This window comes from Mixophyes fleayi, chromosome 6, assembly GCF_038048845.1.
Source record: "Mixophyes fleayi isolate aMixFle1 chromosome 6, aMixFle1.hap1, whole genome shotgun sequence".
NCBI classification, from domain to species: domain Eukaryota; kingdom Metazoa; phylum Chordata; class Amphibia; order Anura; family Limnodynastidae; genus Mixophyes; species Mixophyes fleayi.
In genome coordinates, this window is record NC_134407.1 from 77,136,865 (window position 1) to 77,159,463 (window position 22,599).

At 41.1% G+C, this 22,599-nt stretch overlaps 1 protein-coding gene across 2 annotated transcripts in view; it reads left to right on the top strand.

Annotated features, from left to right (window-relative positions):
- The first annotated feature begins 8,215 nt into the window (after positions 1 to 8,215).
- The window catches only part of SLC38A10 (solute carrier family 38 member 10), a 48,730-nt gene continuing 34,346 nt past the window's right edge, over positions 8,216 to 22,599 (top strand). For both annotated transcript variants that reach the window (XM_075216889.1, XM_075216890.1), the window contains exons 1-6: positions 8,216 to 9,147; positions 11,982 to 12,099; positions 14,989 to 15,034; positions 16,375 to 16,468; positions 17,114 to 17,257; positions 22,398 to 22,522. In XM_075216889.1, coding sequence (XP_075072990.1) covers positions 9,058 to 9,147; positions 11,982 to 12,099; positions 14,989 to 15,034; positions 16,375 to 16,468; positions 17,114 to 17,257; positions 22,398 to 22,522 — 617 coding nt within the window. In that variant the 5' untranslated portion in view covers positions 8,216 to 9,057. The remainder of the gene's footprint in view (positions 9,148 to 11,981; positions 12,100 to 14,988; positions 15,035 to 16,374; positions 16,469 to 17,113; positions 17,258 to 22,397; positions 22,523 to 22,599) is intronic.

A 22,599-nucleotide genomic window follows, 5' to 3' on the forward strand; every position in this document is an offset into this window, starting at 1 on the left:
CAGACTTTTTGATAACTCCATTTTGTAATGCTGAATTGATGATTCGTTGGTACAGATTTAAAAAATTGGCCGTAGGATTAAGAATAAGGTGACGGTAACAAGCTGTGCTACTTAGCTGTCGTTGAATTTCACCTATATATTTATCAAGAGGCCAGATGACATTATGCCCCCGTTATCAGAGGGCTTAATCACCACGTCCTTCCAGCCTTGAATTTCTTTAAGGGCTTTAATCTCCATAGTACTGAGATTATTAGTAGTTGGGAATCTGCCCTTATTGGATCGAAAGAAAGAGTCTAAGTCTCTTGATACTAAGTCCGTATAGACTTTCACTTGTGGGCAAATTTTAGCATCAGGAAACAAAGATGACTTTTTCTTTAAGGGGGCTAGATCTTGTACTTCAATGTCTCCAACAGCTACATTGCTGCTCGGATCGGTGGATTGTAATTCTTCAAGTATGTCAAGCATTTGAAGGTCTTCTTCAGTATTAAGTGTAATTGGTGATGATACAGGCTGTGAACTCCTGGAATCAGTATCTGTAGTTGGTCTATGACTATTGTAAAACTTCTTAAGAAGTAACTTTCTAGAGAGACGATTTAAATCCTTCTCCCATTCAAAACGGTTCATTGTTTGAACCGGTGAAAATGATAATCCTTTACTAAGGAGATTAATGTGATGAGATCCTAACTTCTTCTGAGAAAGGTTAATTACCCTTAACTTAGAGTCTAAGTCCTCTGTCGCCTCTGACTCCTGCGGTAGCCACCCCCTTCTTGTCTTCCTCTTCTCCTTCCTCGATTGTCTACCCCATGTTGTATCTTTTTATATTTGGTTCCATGGCCATAGGGCCTCTTCCTAAAAAATTATCACGTGGTTCCCTGTCAGAGAGTGAGCTTGTGGTAGCCTCAACATCTGACAGATCGACTTCTGAGGAGGAGTAGGAGTGATTGATCTTTTTTGTTCTGGAAGTGTTCCATGTGAAAACTTGGTTAAGGGTATAATCTTTTTGATCCCTAGATCCCTAATATTGTCATTCTCTCTGCCACATTATAATGTTGCCCTGAGGAAGTTATAATACCCATCAGTGAGCACTCTATGTATGGTTAGAATCGTATCAGACTACCTAACAGACCAGTTATAGTTTACATAATTCAATACCATTATTAAACCCTTTTTTGTTAAAATTCTCGCCACTGGCATATATCCGATATCTATAAGATATATGACCTAATATCCGATATTTACAAGGTGTACAACCAAATAGGATTTATTCCTTTATGGTAGCTGATATGCATATATTATTCACAATAACGATATAATTTCATATATATGTGCAGATGATAATTTTGTGAGGATATGGTGAGACACAGCAATTTTATTGCTTTTTAATCACCTTGTCACTTTCTTTTATTATTCATTTTTATGAAATATTTCGCTCCACTCCTTTCCAATTTTTAAACAAACTGAATAAAAGTTATATTTTAGAGTACCATAGGAGTGCCTCTAATCACACTGTCTTTTCCCTTCCCCGTTCTCTAATTCCCCCCTACAAGGACTAGTATATGTATTGCAGCAATGACAATTAGCAATGGAGCACTCCTCTTTGTCTGTTACCTATATAACGCAGTAGAATTTGCCTGCAAATTCAGAAGAAAAGCTTGCAAGGACTAGTATTTGTATTTCAGCAATGACAATTAGCAATGGAGCTCTTGTCTTTGGGTATATATAACACCGTACACGTTTTGGTGCAAATTCAGAAGGAAAAGCTGGCAAGGACTAGTATTTGTATTTCAGCAATGACAATTAGCAATGGAGCAACGCAGCTCTCCTTTTTGTGTTACCCATATAACACAGTAGAATTGGACTGCAGAATTACATCAAGCACTGTTATTTGTATTTTTCTGCAATGATATTTAACACTGGAGCTCTCCTTTCTGTTTGTTACCTATTTAACTGTTATGAGCCGCGACGGCTCTGGGCACCGCCACGACTCACTTCCGGGGTTGTGTCAGCAACCCGGCCGTCGTCAGGACGACCGGGACATCATTTCCTCTAGGTCCCTGCCGCTGCCTAGGCAACGGTCGGGACGCTCTCAAATGCTTGCGCCGCGTCCCGGCATATGATAGCCGGGTGCATGCGCATTATTTGAAAATGTCAGCCCAGCTGGGTAATTATTCCCCCCTGCAGGCCACTTCTGATTGGCCATCATTTGCTTAAAAGGCAGGAAGGGACAAGCCCTCCCTGCCGGTTATAGTTCCAGCTTGCTGTTGCTTGCCTGCTACAGTTCTCTGCTCTTGTTGCTATTGGATTCGATTTATTGTTGCCGACCTTTGCCTGTTCCCTGACTTCGTTTGATTGCCTGTGCCCCTTGACCCTTTTTGCCTGGACTCCTACGCTGCTGATTTGGCTGTGACCTCTGACCTCGGTTCCGTGTACTGGATATTCTGTCTGCTGCCGGCCCTCGACCCTTACCCGGATTTCACTCTGCTGTTACTCCTTTACGCTATCGCTGGGTTCTCCCCAGTCAGCGCACAACTCACGACTCTCAGCTGTCTGCGGCCAAGTCTGTCCCCACCACTAGGGGCTCCAGCGAAAACCAGACTTCTGAGTAGACTCCGGGTTTTGTGTTGCTGGCTGTTGGGGTTCCTAACATTAACACAGTAGAATTGGACTGCAGAATTACACCAACCCTGCCAGCACTAGTATTTGTATTTTTCTGCAATGAGATTTAACACTGGAGCTATGGAGCTCTCCCGAATGTCACTAATTACTTTGTTTAACACTGCTACCACCCTCCTCTTTCAATTCTCTAACTTTGCCTGCACAACTTGCTTACACTCTATGCTACCTCTTCTGTGTCTCTCTCTCAAATGGTGCTAGATCGCCTTGGAGGGCTGTATTTATAGATTCCAAAACTCGCGAGATCCAAGATCCGACGACATCACAATGACATTTTGCCTCGTTTTCGATTTCGAAAAAGAGCGAATGTATCGAGCCGACTCGAATCTCTTAAGTTCAGGTGTGTTCGGTTTCCGAGAAACCGAGCCTCAGCATCTCTAATCATAAAGTGATTGTGGTTTAATTGCATGTGGGCATTGTTGGGTGGGCCTTGGGTGGAACAAGGCAGAGTTAGACAGGGCTTATTGTGTGCTAATTCTACTTTTTAAACTGTTGGGGCTTATGATTACATACTTACATAATTCTAGCTTGAGCAGGTTTGAATTACCTGCCCCATGTTTGGCTGTCACAAGATTCTTCAGTTTGATTAATACAATTATTAATTGCATAACTACATTTATTAACTGCAGAAACACAATTGTGGTATACAAAATGATATGGCCCTGTGGAAAGTCCTACATACACAACACAAAATGTGAATTACATGAACACATTCATGAACACTTTAGAGATATTTGCACAAAGACTTTTCAAAAATCCTATTTCTCTACACTTACATCTTCTATAGAGCTCATGTAATGGCCTTGCTTTACGTGGTATTTATCAACTTCCAAAAGCAGATGTGTTGGTAATAGACTACTATTACAGAAAGAATGCAGATTTATACCCCAAGGACCCAGTTTGGCTAAATAATAAATTAGAATGTTATATGTTTTTTTAAAGGACTCTTTGATTTTGATTAATCACTGTGGCAAACATGGCTCTTACTTTATTGTGATTTCTGTGGAAACCCTTTGAGGACACTATACAGTATATTGATTTTCTTTCTTTCATGGCCAACACTTGCATTGTGAATGAAGCATGATTGTTCTTGGACACAAACAGGGTGGATCTATGATTTCATGTGTCCTTCCATCTACGAGTGTATTTTGCCAGTTATTTGGACCATGCACTCGTATTAATATTCAGCTAATGACTTTTTCTAGGCCGGTGAAGCTATTATTGCCAGTGTCGGCATCTCCCAGGCCCAAATCTTCATTTGAGCCATGAGGGATCTCTAGTTCTACCAGTATTTATTGAGACTTACATTTTCGATACCTCCACACCTACTGCATATCAGTGATTTTATATTTTTTTTATTAAAGCCTGAGGTGCATGACTCCAGTCACCCAGTGCAGTACTCACAATATGTTGGAGGCTTTATCATTTGGACCCTCTCCTAAAGGAGAATGACCCTTTCCTACCTATGCGCTGCAGCCTAAAGGCTCTTATGGAGATAAGAGTCTTCATGCCCCCCTTCATCAGAGTTACACTTACCGCTCCAGCGCCACGATCGCTTTTGTTTTGGGTCGGCGCTTCCGGGTATCGGCGGTCACATGATCGCATGCCGGGGCGGGGAGTTTGAATCTGCAGTGTACATAAACCTCACTCTGATGCTTGCACTGAGTCAGAGCAACTCCTGACTCCTGTGCCTGTTACCTCTGTTTCTCCATGTTCCAGTTCTGCCTGTCTGACCATCCCGGCTTTCCTGCTCCTGTGTACCATATCTGGTTTCCCGACTATTCTTGTGTTTATTGGTTCCTCTCTTCTGTGATTATCGTCTTCCAGAACCCCGTGTGTCTTGACTACGTACCTGCTTGCGGACTCTGCTCCCTCTGTCAGATTGTGTACCAGACCTCGGCGTGTCCTGACTACGTTAGTGCCTGCTGATTCTGTTCCTATTTGTCAGACAGTGTACCAGATCCGGCGTGTTCAAACTCTGTGTCCGTGGACATTCCCTACACTTACCTTCCAGCCTGTGTTCCTTACCCGCCTGCATTCCTCAGTGACCTTCTGTCATTTCTCCTACAGTGCTACCTTTAGAGGCAGACCAGTGGACCGCGACCTGCGAGCCCTCAGCAGCTAGACCCATGCCACCTTGTGGCGGTTCTTGGTGAACACCAGAGGGTTCATTAGATTCTGCATCACTGGCTAGCCAGCGCAAATCTAGTTTAGCACAAAGATCCCATCACTCCGTTACAATCAGAGGTAGGAGAGGCCACTTAACGTCCCGGCCTCGAAGCCATAAAATCCCTTAGGGGGCAAGGGTCTTCAGGCCCACTTCCACTGCAAGGCTTGGGATGGCTCCTTTTTCCCAGGAGTTAGCTGAAGCCTTCCCTGGGGAAAGAAAAAAGAAACAAAGAAGTGCCATAAAGGCCCCAGCCATTCGGCTGAAAATATGAAAATTGTCCTTGCATAAAGTGAAAAGGCTAGATTAAAGGAACTGTTGTGTCATTTCAAATCAAAAGTACTTCATTATTTCAGTGGCTTACTCAGTGCAAAGGTATCTCCATCACCTAGTGCATTCCTAGCTCAGGCCGCATCGGGGGCACACAGTACTTCGGGCTTCAGGCAGCTGGCCTTCTGGCCAGAGGATCAGATAATGGCCCATCACCTACATGGCCCTCTACACCAAAAGGCCAAGAAGTGAATGTAATTTTATAATGTATCACATATACCTGGATTCACCTAATTTTCACAGTGTAGGTTATAAATACAGCAAAGTGGGTAACATCAGAGACATCAGGAACTAACATGCCAAATAACCCTATGCTACCTCTCCACATTTCTGGAATTACCAAACACATAGAACAAATTAATTAGACATGTATTAAATGCTGCCAATTGCTGCAAAGATGCAAAGTGGAGTTATCCTAACCCCTCATTTAATCATCTCGTTAATTAAATTAATTTGGATGACATATAGCATGGAATATATCCCAAGCATACTGATCAATTGTTCTACATCCCTCTCCAGAGTGTGGTACTCCTGGAAATATAATTTAAATGCCATACCCATGTTTTAACATTAGGTTCATTAAGTCGTATTCCATACAACGTCTTCCATTCTTTTCTTGGTTCAGCTAGACCTGTACTATGATACCTTGCCCTATCTGGGCACTCTCTCTACTTTATGAACCCAGCCCCCCCTTTCTCCAACCCTACCTGTACCCAATACCTTCCTTATCCCACCTCTCCTTTTACTCAAGCTGTTACTCATATCCGTATAAATTACTCACCTGGATTATTGTACATTTTATTTAAACGATTACTGAATACCAGAGGGGCCCGATGAGTTGATGGGCCGATGCAGGGGCCGTCAAAAACGGGCGGATTGAAGAGTACTTTACTTCTGTTATATTCTATCTGCCATGCCGGATCCTGGCAGGACAGTCTGTGAGCCCTAGCTATTGAGGCCGGCCCTAACAGTGACTGACTTCCTGGTGGCTGGCTCCTCCCCAGGAACCAGCCACATTACTACATATGGCACGCTGCGCCCCCCCCTTGTTATTCCTCGCATCCACCTAACCTCATAGGCTCCAGGTGCAGGTGCGCTCAGACAGGCTGCCTGCCTGACAGCTGCGGCTCCCTCCTCACCTGGCGGAGAACCAGTATGAGAACAGATCTATGGTATGAGACACCATAATCAGGTATGTTTTTTTTGTGTACAATAATTGTTTTCCTTTCTTGAACAAGGGACATAATCACATTGCATAATATGGTTTGGGGGCACCTCTGCGTGGCATAATAGGATTTGGGGAAATTACTGCATGGCATAATAGTATTTGGGGGCATTATTGCATGGCATAATAGGATTTAAGGGCACTATTGTGGCATAATATGAACTGGGGCACTACAGTATGGCATATTATGAATCGGGGTTCTACTGTGTGGCATAATTTGGAAATGGGGCACTACTGTAAATCATAATATGAATTGAGGGCAATATGTGGCATAATATGATTTTGAGGCACTCTGGTGTGGCATAATATGATTTTGGGGCACTCTGGTGTTGCATAATATGATCTGGGGGTACTACGGTGTGGCATAATATGATTTGGGGGCACTACGGTGCGGCACAATATTGTCTGATATATTTGTTAACATTTATTTTGTTTGGAATGATTCAGAAAAATTCTGCCATTACAATTTAATTGAGAGAAAAGGGTACTTGTTAATTATATGTGTGCAACTTCTCTGTTGCTGCTATTTTGTGAGATATTTGAAAAGAGCAGAACATTGGTTCCCTACAGTGGCACCCGTATAATTGGTGGTATAGCTGTAGTGGGTGGGTGACGTGGCGGTGATAATGTTGTAGTGGGAGAAGGTATTGCTGTAGTGTGTCTGGGTATTGATGTAGTATGAGTGTGTGTTTGTGTGGAGGGGGTATTTATTGCTGTAATTTGGATACTCATAATGTATTGTTATGGTATTTACTGATGTAATGGAGGTGCTAATAATGTAAGTGGGGGTCATTAGGAGAAATAGGCCTTTTTGTTAAATGTGAATGCTGTTAATTTAATGCTGGAGCTGGTTGGGGGGCGTAGAGTGTTTATTAGTTGCGCAGCTTTCCAGGGGGTGAACAGTATCTATCCCTTTTCCAAACAGGGCCTATTAACTTAAGGTGAGGTGACGGGACCTTTAATTTAATGCTGGGTTGGTTTGAGGATATTAATTTAATGTCAGGGCTGGTTGGAGGGAAATAGATCTATTTATCAAATGTGAATACTATAATTTTAATGTTGGGGCTGGAGGGAGGACTAATTATATAACGTGGGTGCTATTGATTTAATGAATGCAGGGGCTGGTTGTTGGGAGTTTTTTAAATTTCATGCACCCATTTTTTTTTCCAAATAGGGCCCTCAGGATTCCAGGATCCAGACAAGCAACAGCTAAAGACACCAGCAGCCAAAGGTGATGAAAGTGACAAGAACAGGTAGTGAAGACAAGGACAGTCTAACAACTGTCCTGAATTTAGTGGGGGCAGTCCCGAAATTGGGTGACTGTCCTGCTTAGTCAGGATTTGGTCTGACTGCAAGGACAGTTGGGAGGTATGTCCTGCTTCACACTGTACTGCTTGTAAAGGCAGAACTGCGTGCACCTACCAGGAGTGCACACAGTACTAACTGTGTATTTGTCTAAAATGTGTCTAATAATCATATTACATGATGGGAGGCCCCATGTCTTAAGAGCCCTGAACCTTTGTGCAATTTACCTACATCGAATGTCCATAAAATCTATTCCACTATGTTACCAAATGAATTATGAAAATAAGGAAAGCTATATCTCTTCTCCTAAGACATACAATTAAAGTTATTACTAGCGAATCATATATATTGTGCTGCCATAAAGGTGAAAATTAACTGCAGTGATGAACGGGTTGCAGTGTTGCACATCTAACTGGTTGTACATCCCTCTGAGTCCTCCGAGTCGCTTGATGTCGCTGTACAACTACAGCCGTCTGCTGCCGCTCTGTCTCAGCGCTTCCGTCTCGCTCATTACCTGAATACCGTAACACGGAAGTACGAGACGGACAGGTCGGTCGGTGTAGCTTGGAATCAGCTCATGGTGACCCAGGGAGGGCCAGCTGTCTCCGGTAAAGCACAGCGAGACGTGGTTATCCCCGGACTTGTGGAGTGGACGCAGCCAGGTCTCTGACGCCACGTCATTCTGTGTACCAGGACACGTCATCTGCCACTGGAAATGTGACAGCTCAAGCATGGGGAAACCGGTCTTCCTCCTACTCTCCGTGTGATTCCCGGACCCCTCTGGAGCCTCATCTAGACAGAGCACCTCAGGGACCTGTCACATTCAGGCTGCCCAGAGCTGGTGTTTGACAGGAGGAAGCTGCCTTCTTGCCCCTTTTTTTTCCCCACAAAGGGTAATTAGACCCATCACCCAGTTGCTGCCTTGGAGTTTATCAGCACTTTTTCAGGACCATATCTCAGCACTCCCTATTGCCCCTGTGGGGTATTTGTCTCATGGTCTGCGCCCACACATTAATTTATTGACCAAATATAATATCCGCCATATGGTGGTTGGTTATTAGTGCTCACTTTGGACTTCTTTCTTGTCATTTGGGTTACCCCATACTCACTGTGGAGTTTATGGTTCATAACTCCTAAAACCTCTTTGGAAACTTGCAACTCCTTTTGTACATTATTTCTGATTTATTTTTATCTACGGACACTTCTGTCTCCTTTTTAAGGTGTTTGTGCAAATAACTTTTTGTTATTTTTAACAGCCAATTTAAAAATATTTTGTCTACTCTTTTTTTAATATATTTTTGGAATTGTTTAATAGAAATAATTTATACGCACAGAGCTATTTTTCCCGCTAACAAACATGGCGGCTTCTTACTGGGGACTTGTCATGAACATTGTAAACAGCATTGTTGGAGTTAGTGTGTTGACCATGCCATTTTGTTTCAATCAGGTGAGTTTGCTGAGTTGATCAAAATTGTTTGAAATCAATACTTCAGTAATTTTGGTGGTAATCTCTTAGCGCCTATTTCTTGCAGTGTTTCTCAATTCAGCCACCAACAGCAGGTATTGTATGGCCATAGAAGCTACACTTGTGATGCAAATGGTGTACCATAGCCCTACTTCCTAACAGAGTCTATTTCACCTTACAATTGGTTTGCTACACACATTAATCTTAATCTTAGTAATAAGTCATACATGCCAAATTTTGAGATCTCCCTTCTGGGAGGGGAGATCCCGCTGGTGATTTTTTTGAGACGTGGACAAGTGGGATATGATACTTGGCCACACCCCCTAATGTGTCAGTTTGGCCTATTATAGTGGGGGGCAGGGCTGCGATGAAGTGTGTACCAAGACACTAAGCCCGCCCATACCAGCCAACTAATCATACGGGCCAGGAACTGGAAGGTTGCTCTGCTCTCCCAGGAGTCCAGGAGGACTCCCAGAAATTTGGGGGACTCCTGGACATTCCGGGAGAGTAGGCAACTATGTAATAAGTTAAAACAATACATTTAATTTAAGAGAAAGAGACACCTATATGTAATAACATATCAGCAGACAGTTTAAACGAGTGTTACAAGCTATATCAAACAAATCTGACAATACAGCAGTAAGGAGCTAAGAGCCAGTGGTGAATGCTCGGAGGGCCGTCTGTTGCCTATCACTAATATAAGGGCATACAGGTGTGAGAAGTGTCATGTGGAGGATGTGTAAGGCATTTGGGTGACGTCTGATGGGCATGTGGCGAGGGATGAATGTATCTGTGTGTATTTTGTGGCAAGTGTGAGGGCAGAGAGCATGGTGGGATTTGAAGCAAGTGCCGAACTAGTTTTCAGGCTTGTTTTTTCATGATGTGGAAGTGTATCCTATAAGTGGGGAGTGGCACTGGATTAGTTTTGGATGTGGTTATGTCTTGGATATGCGAGAAGTTAAAGTGCTGTTCATTTGCAGAGCTGAGAGTGTTGGAAGGAGTTTAAAGTAAGAGATGATTATGCAAGTGGGTGGGAATGGCAGATGGCTTCTTAGGTGAGGAGTTCTGTATTGAACAGGGAGCCAGTGTTAGGGATAGGCACAAGTGGAGCGTTGAAAAAGGAAAATCTGAATCACCGCAATGTTGTAGATAGACTTGTGAGAGGGAGGCTAGACATTATGGCTGGGTACACACTATATAACATTTCTCCTATGTGATATCCTTAACAATTTTACCAACGACTGAGAAAATAAAGTCCTGATCAGCATGCTGATTCATGTGTACACTCTAAAACATATTTTACATGATTTACCATCAGATCTGTGCTCTTCATCTGTCATAACTATTGACTGAAAAGATCATGACTCTAAACACTATAGAGATCTGCCTACACTGCTGGTCGTGAGTGCATACACACTGCAGAATCGGCATGACATCGTTCCATCGTTAAACGAGATTTTTTAGTTCAGTTTAAAAATTTAATATTATGGTGCTATGTGCTTTGGAACGATAATTGTTCATCGTTGGAGCGTACACACTAATGCGATATCGGGCCTAGCAGTAGTTTAACGTGTGATTGGATTGATAATGGCCTGAAAACCCTGTAGTGTATACCCAGCCAAAGAGGTTACAGTAGTCTAAGTGACAGATAATGGAGAGGGTTGATGAGTGTTTGGTAGCATTAAGGGTTTTTAATGGTTCTATCCTGGCAATGATTCAATTTTGTCAAAATGTGTTTGTGTTTCTTGATGGGAACCTGTAATGTCTGTGTCTCTCCTGCTTCTCCACTTCATCCAGCATTTTGGAATCAGAACGGAGCAGTAGCCAATAAAGAGTGATAACATGGTAAAAATAGCACACATTGGTTTTAACTTATACCAGTCACACAAATATAAAATTTCCTCAATCTAGTCCATGTTAGACTTAAGTAATTGTGCATCCCATTGTTGTGGTCTGTTTGGGACATATATCACTTAGCCTTGTTTGCATCAGCAAAATACAATATACTCAATGGGGGGAATTCAATTCCCCCAGAACACCGCCGCGGTAAACCTATTACCATTAATACAGTCATTTTTAATTTTAACACGGATTGCTGCAAGCAAAAAACCCAGCATTGAAATGACCGTATTAATGGTAATTATGTGCACTGTTACCGTAATATCAGTACTAGTGCACAGGCCACGTTACTTTTTTCAGTAACACGGCCATTTGAATTCCTCCCCCCCAGTGTTTTGTTTTTTCTGTACAAGACGTTTGCAAAATATCAATTCAGTAAAAATTAGCTGTTAGTGGCTTTACCATAGCGAGTCTCTTTTATAAAGCTGGGTACACACCTATGCAATTATCGTGCAGATCACACGATTCAAAACCGTTTCGTCAGAGTGTGTACTCTCCCATGATCGGTTTTATCGTACCAAAACACATCGCATCTGTTGATTTGGTTTTATAAACTTCCTAAAATTAACGATCAGTGATGGAATGATGTTGGGCAAATGTGGAAGTGTGTAAGCACTCATGACCATCAGTGTACTTAGGCAGATATCTGTAAAGTGTGTACAAAGCCACAATCTTTTCAGTGTGATGGTTATGAGAGATGGTCACAGATCTGACGGTAAGTTGTGTAGGTTTGTACGCATGCATCGGCATGCTCAGCGGGACTTTCAATTGTTGATGAAATCGTTACAGAAGTTGCATTTGAAGTAAGATTGCATAGGTGTGTACCCAGTATAACTTTTCCATGTTTATATGTCATATTTCTACTGATTGTCTCTTAAGTGAGATGTTGTTAATATGCTGTGTTTCTTTTCTTGCAGTGTGGCCTTTTGTTGGGTACCCTGCTCCTCATGTTGTGTTGCTGGATGACCCATCAGTCCTGCATGTTCCTTGTAAAATCGGCTAGTGTGACCAAACGCCGGACATATGCTGGTCTTGGTAAGAACGACAGCAACTCTGAAAATTTGAAATACAAGTTGATCTAATCCAGAATGTAATCCTGTGTCATTTATACATGTTAAAGTAAAGGTTTCAATTTTGTAAGATAACTGATGCTGGGCCATTGCTTGTTAATTGCTGACTCCTGTAATTGTCTGTGACATACTTGTATTTGTAGTCTTTTTCAATTTTCTGTACATGATGTAGTTATGCTGCTGCTCACCCTGATTTCCAAACGATGAGATCCATTTCCATTCTGACCATGCATATTTCATCAAATTGTCCAGATATGACCATTGAGCCTAGTAAACGGGTCATATGAACCTGTTAATGTGGTCAGTAGATGATTGCACGCACACTCAGCTTGCGGTCTTCTATCCAGCATATTTCTATGTATGTCACAAGTCGATCCAGCTGCGTTTGATTAGTTTCGTTTTGGGTGTTGCTTTTGTTTTGGGCCTCAGACAAGGCAATATTGGGCCAATTTGTACCATATTGAACATCCTGTTTGCAGAGGAAAAATGCGTTTTTACAAATTGCAGCTTTAAACTTTTATTGTTTTTGGTTTTTTTTAATCTTTGTTTCTTAACTGAATTTGATATTCAAGAGATGTCCTGGTGGAGCTGTCAGTGAAGGTGCCTGCTTAGTAGCTCTGATAGCTGCTGACAGACCTTTTCCTTTGTTGCAGTCTGTGACTACTCTCTGTTGGGGGACAGTCAGTCTCAATACAGCACGGTGAGTCAGTCTGGGCAGCACGGTGGCTTAGTGGTTAGCACTTCTGCCTCACAGCGCTGGGGTCATGAGTTCAATTCCCGACCATGGCCTTATCTGTGTGGAGTTTGTATGTTCTCCCCGTGTTTGCGTGGGTTTCCTCCGGGTGCTCTGGTTTCCTCCCACACTCCAAAAACATACTGGTAGGTTAATTGGCTGCTAGCAAAATTGACCCTAGTCTGTCTGTGTGTGTATGTAAGGAAATTTAGACTGTAAGGCCCAATGGGGCAGGGACTGATGTGAATGAGTTCTCTGTACAGCGCTGCGGAATCGGTGGCGCTATATAAATAAATGGTGATGAATACAGAAATGATTATGCCAACTTCATTGTACAGTATGCCTGAGAACTGAGTTTTAAGTATTGGAGTGCAGGACGAATTATTGTTGATCAGGAGGTTATTTATTAAATGGTGGGTTTCACAGTCTTTGAGGTTGGAGTGTTAGTCTGATTTGGAATTTTTTGTTTTGTTTCATGAGAAGGCACTCGAAGAGGGATATTCAATTCAAAAGTGCCTCAAAAACAGTTTGTGAAGGCACTGCATGGTGATCTTTCACTGCTCAATGTTCCTTGTGCCCCAAAGAGGTGCAGAGAAAAATCAGCGGATATTTCTTACCGTAATAAGCAGCAATTTGTGCAGCTGGACTAGCAGTGATGTCCAGTGGCACAATACTTTGAATTGAATCTCTCCGTATAAGTGGATGAATGTTAAACCAGCCAAACTAAGAACACAGATTTCACATAGAGCCCTGAAATTGCTCAGTTGCCTACAAAAATTCATTCAGCCTATTTAGTAGTTTACAAACTTAACGGATGCCACATCATTCCATGTGTGGGTCAAAAGAAATACAGATTGGGATTGATTGTATTTGATTGGGATGGCTGGAAAATCGATGAATTTTTGTAAATATTACCAATACCCATTTCACATGATAGTCTCGTATTTGTATTGTATTAGTAGAATTGTTTTGTTTTTTGATGTCTCTGTTGTGGAGAATACGTTGTCTGGGACAAACCTGCTTCATGGACTCGTAGCGAATGTGCCAAAGATATCTCTTGGCTAAGTGTACTTATTAATCATGCCATTTACCCCACTTTTGACACTGTACTGGTCTGTGACATTAGCTACAGTACTTGGTCTATTCCACGCAACTTTCCCCTCTATACATGTTTTTGTTGTCTTGCAACAAGACGGTAACAAAGCCCAAGTAGGGAAAGGAGACCTTCCTGTCAAGCCAAATGGCTGTCATTATGCAAATGTCTGGTCATCTTCCAAACTTATTGGTGGTGTGCTTTTACATTTATGATGAAGGATAACATACATGCATTCAGTGATATATTGTCTGCAATGACCCTTGCTCTTTTTTTTTTTTTTTTTTTTTTTTCTTCATATGGTAACTTGATTTAAAATTGCCATATCAATAATGTGTTGTAAATGGTACAGTGCTTATTTTGTAGTGACCAAAAAGAGTGTCCTACCGCTATTCATATTCAATATTTTCTGCACAGTGGTAAGGAATATTGGGGCATGACCATTAACTAGTCTTCTATATCCTAGCTGTCAGGATGCAGTCATTATGAGACTGTTTATAAAGGATACCTTTTTAGCTGGCAGTACTCCTCCTATAGTGGGATTGATTGCTTTATGTAGATGTCAATGGTAATAGTAAACCTTAGTGGTAAACATCTCAACCACATAAAATCAAACTCAGAATATATATATATATATTTTTTTTTTTAATGTTTTACATTTTTATGATAGTGTTCTTTTACATAAACATGTATTTACTAATCAGTGTGGGGGCATTGAGGGAAAGGGAGGGAAGTAAATGGTGGTGTCTGTAGTCTAGTGAGAGACTCCCTAGCATCTTGTTTATAAGCTTCATCTGTGACTTATAAAAACGTTTAACCAAATGATATTTACACCAGACTGACAGCTGAGCCTGAGCCAGAGATGACTGTTTGCAGATATGCTTCACCAGTTGTTCAGCAAATATTTCTTCTTTGCTGTATCTAGTCTCCTATGTATACTCTATCTGTCCCTTCCACTGTGTTTTCAATGTTAGCCACACAACAACAACATTGCATTGTGCTAACTCTGATTTGTTTATTACCTGTAGCTTTCCACGCCTATGGAAAAGCTGGGAAAATGCTGGTGGAGACAAGGTAAGCCCAGGGGGTTATCTGTCTTTCGTTCCTTGATGGCATAGTCCATCAGATGATTGTATCCATCTATTATTCTTTTTATTCTTATTCTTTTTGAAACTGCCCAGTTTTCTACATCACTCTTACTTAATATTGAGATCTATTAATATCTGTGTTACTGAGCTAAATAATATACATGACATCCCTAGAGGTGCTTCACTAATAGTCAGGATGTCACCGCATCTCAAATGAGCCCAATCTCTGCGTTTTCTCCTGTATCAGATCCCATCAAGACACGGTCCTAAAGTTGTAGGGTAGCTTCAACTGTCTAATGGAGGGTAGAGATGGTTCTTTACTTTTTAACTTTGCTGCAGTAGAATGTCTGGGTGATAGTATATTTTGCTTCAATGGTTCCTAGGTAAAAAATTTAATTTTGGGGTTAGTGGCCCTTTAATTATAGGATTGAACATGTAAAGTACAAAACACAGCGAAAAACTGTCAATCACATTGAAGGACACTGCAGTCAGGCACTTTAATACCTTTTTGCAGAGTGCGACTGAAAAATTCAGCATTAGCTAAATACAGGAAAGAGAGTGAAACATTGGGTGTTATGAAAGTAGAGGTGCGGTGATTAAATATTTAAATAAACGGGTACATTTTGAGTCTGTTCTTAAAGATTTCTGGAGTGGAGGCATCTCGGACTTGCAGGGCAGAGAGTTGCAAAGAGTAGGAGCCACAAAGCTAAATGGCTGCTCCCCATATGAAGTATAGGGCATTCTAGGCACTGCTGTAGTTCTTCATGGATCTAATTCACCCGGCCTTGTACTCTTTCTGACAAGTGTACTATTTGCTTTGCCTGAATGTATTTGTTGCCTGCACCATTCAAACCGTTGATTGGAAACTATCATGGAGCTCGTGTGTGTGAACTAAGGTTTGAATCTTCTTAACGACTCTTCTCTTGTTCCATTTTGTATTACTCGATAATAGTCCTTGTTGGGCAGCACAGTGGCTAAGTGGTTAGCACTTCTGCCTCACAGCGCTGGGGTGCTGAGTTCAATTCCCGACCATGGGTTTATCTGTGAGGAGTTTGTATGTTCTCCCCATGTTTTACGTGGGTTTCCTCCGGGTGCTCCGGTTTTCCTCCCACACTCCAAAAAACATACCCATAGGTTAATTGGCTGCTATCTAATTCACCTGTGTAGTCTGTGTGTGTGTGTGTGTGTTAGGGAATGTAGACTGTAAGCCCCAATGGGGCAGGGACTGATGTGAATGAGTTCTCTGTACAGCGCTGCGGAATCAGTGGCGCTATATAAATAAATGGTGATGATGATATTGTCTAACTTTGTCTCTGTCTTTCACAGTATGATTGGACTTATGTTGGGAACCTGCATTGCATTCTATGTTGTGATTGGAGACCTGGGTTCCTCTTTCTTTGCCCGTCTGCTGGGACTTCAGGTAAAACTGAGCATTTTTATTGCATACTACACAAAAATAGTGCTTTATATTGATTCTTATGAGCCCATATTATACTTTGACCTTTCATTTGCTATATAGAAAACATACTGTTCAGTGTAATTTCAGGTGCTTGGGGCCAGACCTAAATGAGTCAGAGATTCAAATTCTGCTATCTCATGTTAGTCTATTTAACTCTATATATGCCTTAGACCCGCATCCTTTCTTGAAATGTGGCACTTGGTAGGATGTGCGGCATAGCCAATAGATATCTGTGGGTGATGTCATGTAATGATTTACATACATAATGGAAGACCATGGCACTTCACCCATAATCACACGTGTGATATGATCATTTGTGCCACTTATTGTTTTATAGGCAATAACCTACCACATGTATCATTGCATGCAGCATTCCTTCCTATTTTTAATGCAATATGTATGGCTTTTGTATATGAGAAATGCAAATTCATTTGAATATAGCAAAAAATTCTATGAAATCTACTATGAAGGCTTTGTACGGAAACTTATAGTACACAGAGCTTTTGGTGTATCTGACATTTTAGGACTTCTAGAAGTAATAATGTATATTTCTGTCTGGATAGTATTCATATTCTTTTTTTTTTTTTTTATATTATTTTTCTCTAGGTGACTGAAAGTTTTCGCATTTTCCTTCTGTTTGCGGTTTCGCTGTGCATTGTTCTCCCGCTCAGCCTGCAGCGCAATATGATGGCTTCCATCCAGTCTTTCAGTGCAATGGCGCTCATTTTCTATACAGTTTTCATGTTTGTGGTGAGTGTTTGTAGGTAACCCCATTAATGGTCAATACAGTCTACCCATCAACTTCTCACAATTTAGGCAGCAGTCTTGTGTGCCATATTCAGCCCTTCAATTCACTAGAAACCAGCGAGTGATGAAATGTACAGACGAGGGACTTTTTTCATATAAATGACGGCCTATGTATTGCTGATTTTTACTGATGTACACTTTAGAAGTAACTTTCTAATATCAGCCCAATCCCCTTGTAGAAAGCAGATGTACCTAATACTGCTCAGAGGCAATGGGTTGGTTTCTAAAATTGCTTTGGGATATTCCTTGTACAGCTTAGTGAGTTCATACAGGCATTACCAGAAATGCCACAGCAAGTTTGATACAACGGACAAGTTATTCTTTTGCTATCTATGCTTTTTGGCCAATACGGGCAGCCTTTTGCCTGTTGGGTTAAGTCTTTGTCAGAGCAATTTGACCATTTTCAAAACCTTTATCAGTGTTTGGAAATGTTTCCAGTAGAGTTATTTAACAACGTATACATCTAATTCTGTTACGTGCTGTGACCTGACTACTCTGTGGTTATGGCATTGTCTATTAAATGGTGGTTTGAGTATGTGTGCAGAAAACTAGGGGTTTTGTGGTAAAGCCATAGAGGTGCCAGCAATAAACAGAATTTGGCACAATAAATTGTATTTAAAAAAAAGTAAAGTAGAGAACTGTTTCAATACTGGAAATTAAAAAAATAGTTGGGTTCAAAGTTTAGACTGACTTGCAGCTTGCACTGCCAAAATAAATACATTTGTGGTTAAATATAGACAATCAATATTTGGAATATGCTTAATGTTAGTATCACAGATGTTGCAGCTACCAGGGTATACATAAAAACTGCCGATTAAGAAGAACACGATTTATGCACAGAGTTTGCAGATGTTGTATAGCTCCTTTCTGAAGGTACACTTCTTTGGAGATATGAGGATTGAGGTAAAACTAGCATACATTTGCCTGAAATCCTCCTCCCCACATTCATCATCATCATCATCATCATTTATTTATATAGCGCCACTAATTCCGCAGCGCTGTACAGAGAACTCATTCACATCAGTCCCTGCCCCATTGGAGCTTACAGTCTAAATTCCCTACTATAGACACATTGACCTTGAAATTTAGGAGTTAGTACTACCTGAATGCTTTTGCATATGTAGATGGTGGTTTTGGGACCAAACTACAAGCAATGCCCCTATGAGTAGAAACTCTGAGAATTTAACTGGACAAGTGCCCTGGAATTTATTTTGTACAGTTATAGGTTTAAGTTCCAGGAAGGATATCCCTTGACAAATACCCTGTGCAACCATTGGTCATTATATAAAGAGTGGAAGAAATTTGCTGTGTTCAGTTCAGTTTGTATTTCTTAAGTTTGCAGCTGGGCAATAGAAAGATGCGCTATTGTGATTACAAAAAGGAAAGGATAACATTCTCTGCACTTGTCATTGCTTGCACAGCTCTGCATGCATCTAGTCCAACATAATCTATAATAGAAACCGGATGCTGCTTTTGCCATGTATGCTAATGTGCCATATATACAAGTCTTTCTCTCACATTAAGAATGCATTTTGAATATTTATATTACACACAGTAAACCTTTATAGGCACTCTGCTTAGCAGCTATGATGCAATTAGGCAACTCTTTTTTTATTTTTCTCATGTTTGGCAGGGCATTATGTACTTTTGGACAATATCTGCTTGTTTACCAGACCAACCCATAAAGAAACACCCCCACCTCATCCCCCAAAACAAACAAACAAACAAAAAATGTCTCTGGGTGACCCCCACCAATAACTGTATTTGGCTCTTACTCCAGGCACCCTGGTAACATGTAGCATTGCCAGTGGTTGGAGGACTCAAATCACAAACTTATGCTGTGTTTGGCAGCTGATGGGACAGGATATGTGGCTAATCTGTTCAGGTGCCACTTAGTGTACACCATGCTCTCAGCTACTTGAATAGTAAGGACATGTCTATTTTGACAACACTCTTTACTTCATTCCTGTGCTGTTGGGTGTTATGCACTAGGTGCCCAATATAGCCAATATTGAGGATCTTTACTAAACTACTATACTAGGTGTGCATGGCTAAAGACCAGGGTTTGTCCAGTCGTTGATAACACCTTTTTAATTTGTAAGATGCAAAGATGAGACTTTCAGGGCCCTAATGATGAAAAGTTATCTCTCTTGGTAACAAGATTTACTAGAAAGTACAAAATGCATGACTTGTCTGTTGTGTGTGTGTGTGTGTGTGTGTGTGTGTGTGTGTGTGTGTGTTTTTGTTTGTTTTGTTTTTTTCTTCATGTTATTGAGAGCTAAATATAAAATGCTTTTTAAATCTTTGTATGCTGACCATTCCACACTGATACCAGGCTCCACATAAGAAATAAATAAAAGCTAAACATTCTGCTCACCACCCTCCCCAGGCCCTCTTCCTAACTTCACTTCCCAAGCTTTCCTATCCCCTCCACCTATCCATTGTGATAGAACATATTTAATCAATCTTTCCCTATAGTAAGATAAGCCACAGATCACAAGTACCACACAAACAACAAAAAGACCCCTAAATGCAAAATTTAGTTTGAATTGCTAAGATGCAATCAGCCATATAAACAGAGAAAACAATAGTTTTCTCCTTTAAAATGGCCCTCCAATAATTTATGAAGAGTTCAATGCAGGAGAAATCAAAGATTTATATAATATGGGGTCTGCAAAGTTTTCCAATTCATTAAGCTTTTAAAAGCTTTGCGTTTCGCAGCAAGGTAACGCCATCTCAGGATAGCGTTACCTGTCATTTTCAGTTTTATCCTGCTCTGCTGGATCCCTCATCGGTGGAAGTACTGTTCACATGCGCATAGCACTTCCTCCATTGACAGGCATTTCTAAGCTTCTAGTAAATAGTAAAAACTATTTGTGGTGGAGGAGGGACTGCGTCGGGGCTCCCAGAACAGCCCTGACATGGTAAACTGCAGCAGTGTTAAATATGTGCATATTGACCCTTTATTGTGGTTATCACAAATATGTTACAAACATTGTACATCCAACAAAACTCAATCATGCTCTTATTCTTGATCTATGTACAACTCTACTTAAAGTTTTTTCCATAAAAGAAACATTGTTGTTACATATTGTAATAAAGAGATATTAAAAATATATATATTTTTTTTTTTCTAAGATAGTTGCGAACATTTACAAATAGGGTATTTATAACAAATTTTCGTGAGTTTATCACAACTGCATAAATTTCTAGTACAGTCATAGCCAAACGTTTTGAGAATAGCACAAATATTATCTTTCACAAAGTCTGCTGCCTCAGTTTTTATGATGGCAATTTGCATATACTCCAGAATGTCTTGGAAGAGTGAAATTAATTGCAATTCATCTGATCAAAGTCCCTCAATGCTATGACAATGAACTTTATCCCCAAACTAACACTTCCACTGCATTTCAGCCCTAACACAGAAGGACCAGCTGACATCAGGTCAGTGATTCTTTCGTTAACACAGGTGAGAGTGTTGACGAGGACAAGGCTGGAGATCACTCTGTCATGCTGATTGAGTTAAAATAACAGACTGGAAGCTTTAAAAGGAGGGGGGTGCTTGAAATTGTTCTTCCTCTGTTAACCATGGTTAGCTGCGTGGAAACACGTGCAGTCATCATTGCTTTGCACAAAAAGAGGCAAGGATATTGCTGCTAGTAAGATTGCACCCAAGTCAAGCATTTATCGGATCATTAAGAACTTCAAGGGGAGAGGTTCAATAGTTGTGAAGAAGTCTTCAGGGCGAACAAGAACGTCCAGCAAGCGCCAAGACCATCTCCTAAAGTTGATTCAGCTGCGGGATCAGGGTACCACCAGTGCAGAGCTTGCTCAGGAATGGCAGCAGGCAGGTGTGAGTGCATCTGCATGTACAATGAGGTGAAGACTTTTGACTGATTGACTGGTGTCAAGAAGGCCAGCAAAGAAGCCACTTCTCCCCAGGAAAAACATCAGGGACAGACTGATATTCTGCAAAAGGTACAGGGATTGAACTGCTTCGGACTGGGGTAAAGTCATTTTCTCTGAGGAATGCTTTTTCAGATTGTTTGTGGCATCTGGAAAAATGCTTGTCTGGAGAAGGAAAGGTGAGCGCTAGCATCAGTCCTGTATCATGCCAACAGTAAAGCATCCTGAGACCATTCATGTGTGGGGTTGTTTCTCAGCCAAGGGAGTGGGCTCACTCACAGTTTTGCCTAAGAACACAGCCATGAATAAAGAATGGTACCAAAACATCCTACGAGAGCAACTTCTCCCAACCAACCAAACACAGTTTGGTGATGAACAGTGCCTTTTCCAGCATGATGGAGCACCTTGCCATAAGGCAAAAGTGATAACTAAAAGGCTCTGAGATTAAAAAAAAAAAAAAAAAAAAAAATCGAAATTTTGGGTTCATGGCCTGGAAACTCCCCAGACCTTAATCCCATTGAGAACTTGTGGTCATTCCTCAAGAGGCGGGTGGACAAACAAAAACCCACAAATTCTGACAAACTCCAAGCATTGCTTAGGCAAGAATGGGTGGCCATCAGTTGGTATGTGGCCCAGAAGTTGATTGACAGCATGCCAGGGCAAATTGCTGAGGTCTTCAAAAAGACGGGTCAACACTGAAAGTATTGACTCTTTGCATAAACTTAATGTAATTGAAAATAAAAGCCTTTAACACTTATGAAATGCTTGTAATTTTATTTAAGTATACTTTAGCAACATCTGACAAAAAGGTCTGAGAACACTGAAGCAACAAACTTTGTGAAAACCAATACTTGTGTCACACTCAACTTTTGGCCATGACTGTCGATGTGGACTTTTATCTGTTTGCATGTCAGTAGCCTTATTGAGATGCAGGGAAGCCCTTCAAAGCCTAAGATGGCTGATCATGAAGGGGGATAGCTTGTACTCATTAGGGATTGTATTGTTTAGTGTGTGAATTGAAGGTGCTGACTTGTCGATTCTTAGATCCTGTTTGTCTCTCTTATTTGTATTGTTCTATATTCTTGATGTGTATTCCTTTATATTGTCTCCACAGTCTCTAAAATTACACCCTTCTTCAGGGTCCTGATTTTTTTGTTTTTGTTTACTTTGTATGTAGATTGTGCTGTCCTCCTTTAAGCATGGCCTGTTCAGTGGTCAGTGGATGAAGCAAGTCAGTTACGTCCGTTTTGAGGGCCTCTTCCGATGCATACCTATCTTTGGTATGTCCTTTGCCTGCCAGTCGTAAGTGTCTTCATTTGCATTTACTGTCTATTAAAATAAAAATATGGGCAACATATAAAGCTTACCCTATTTGTTAG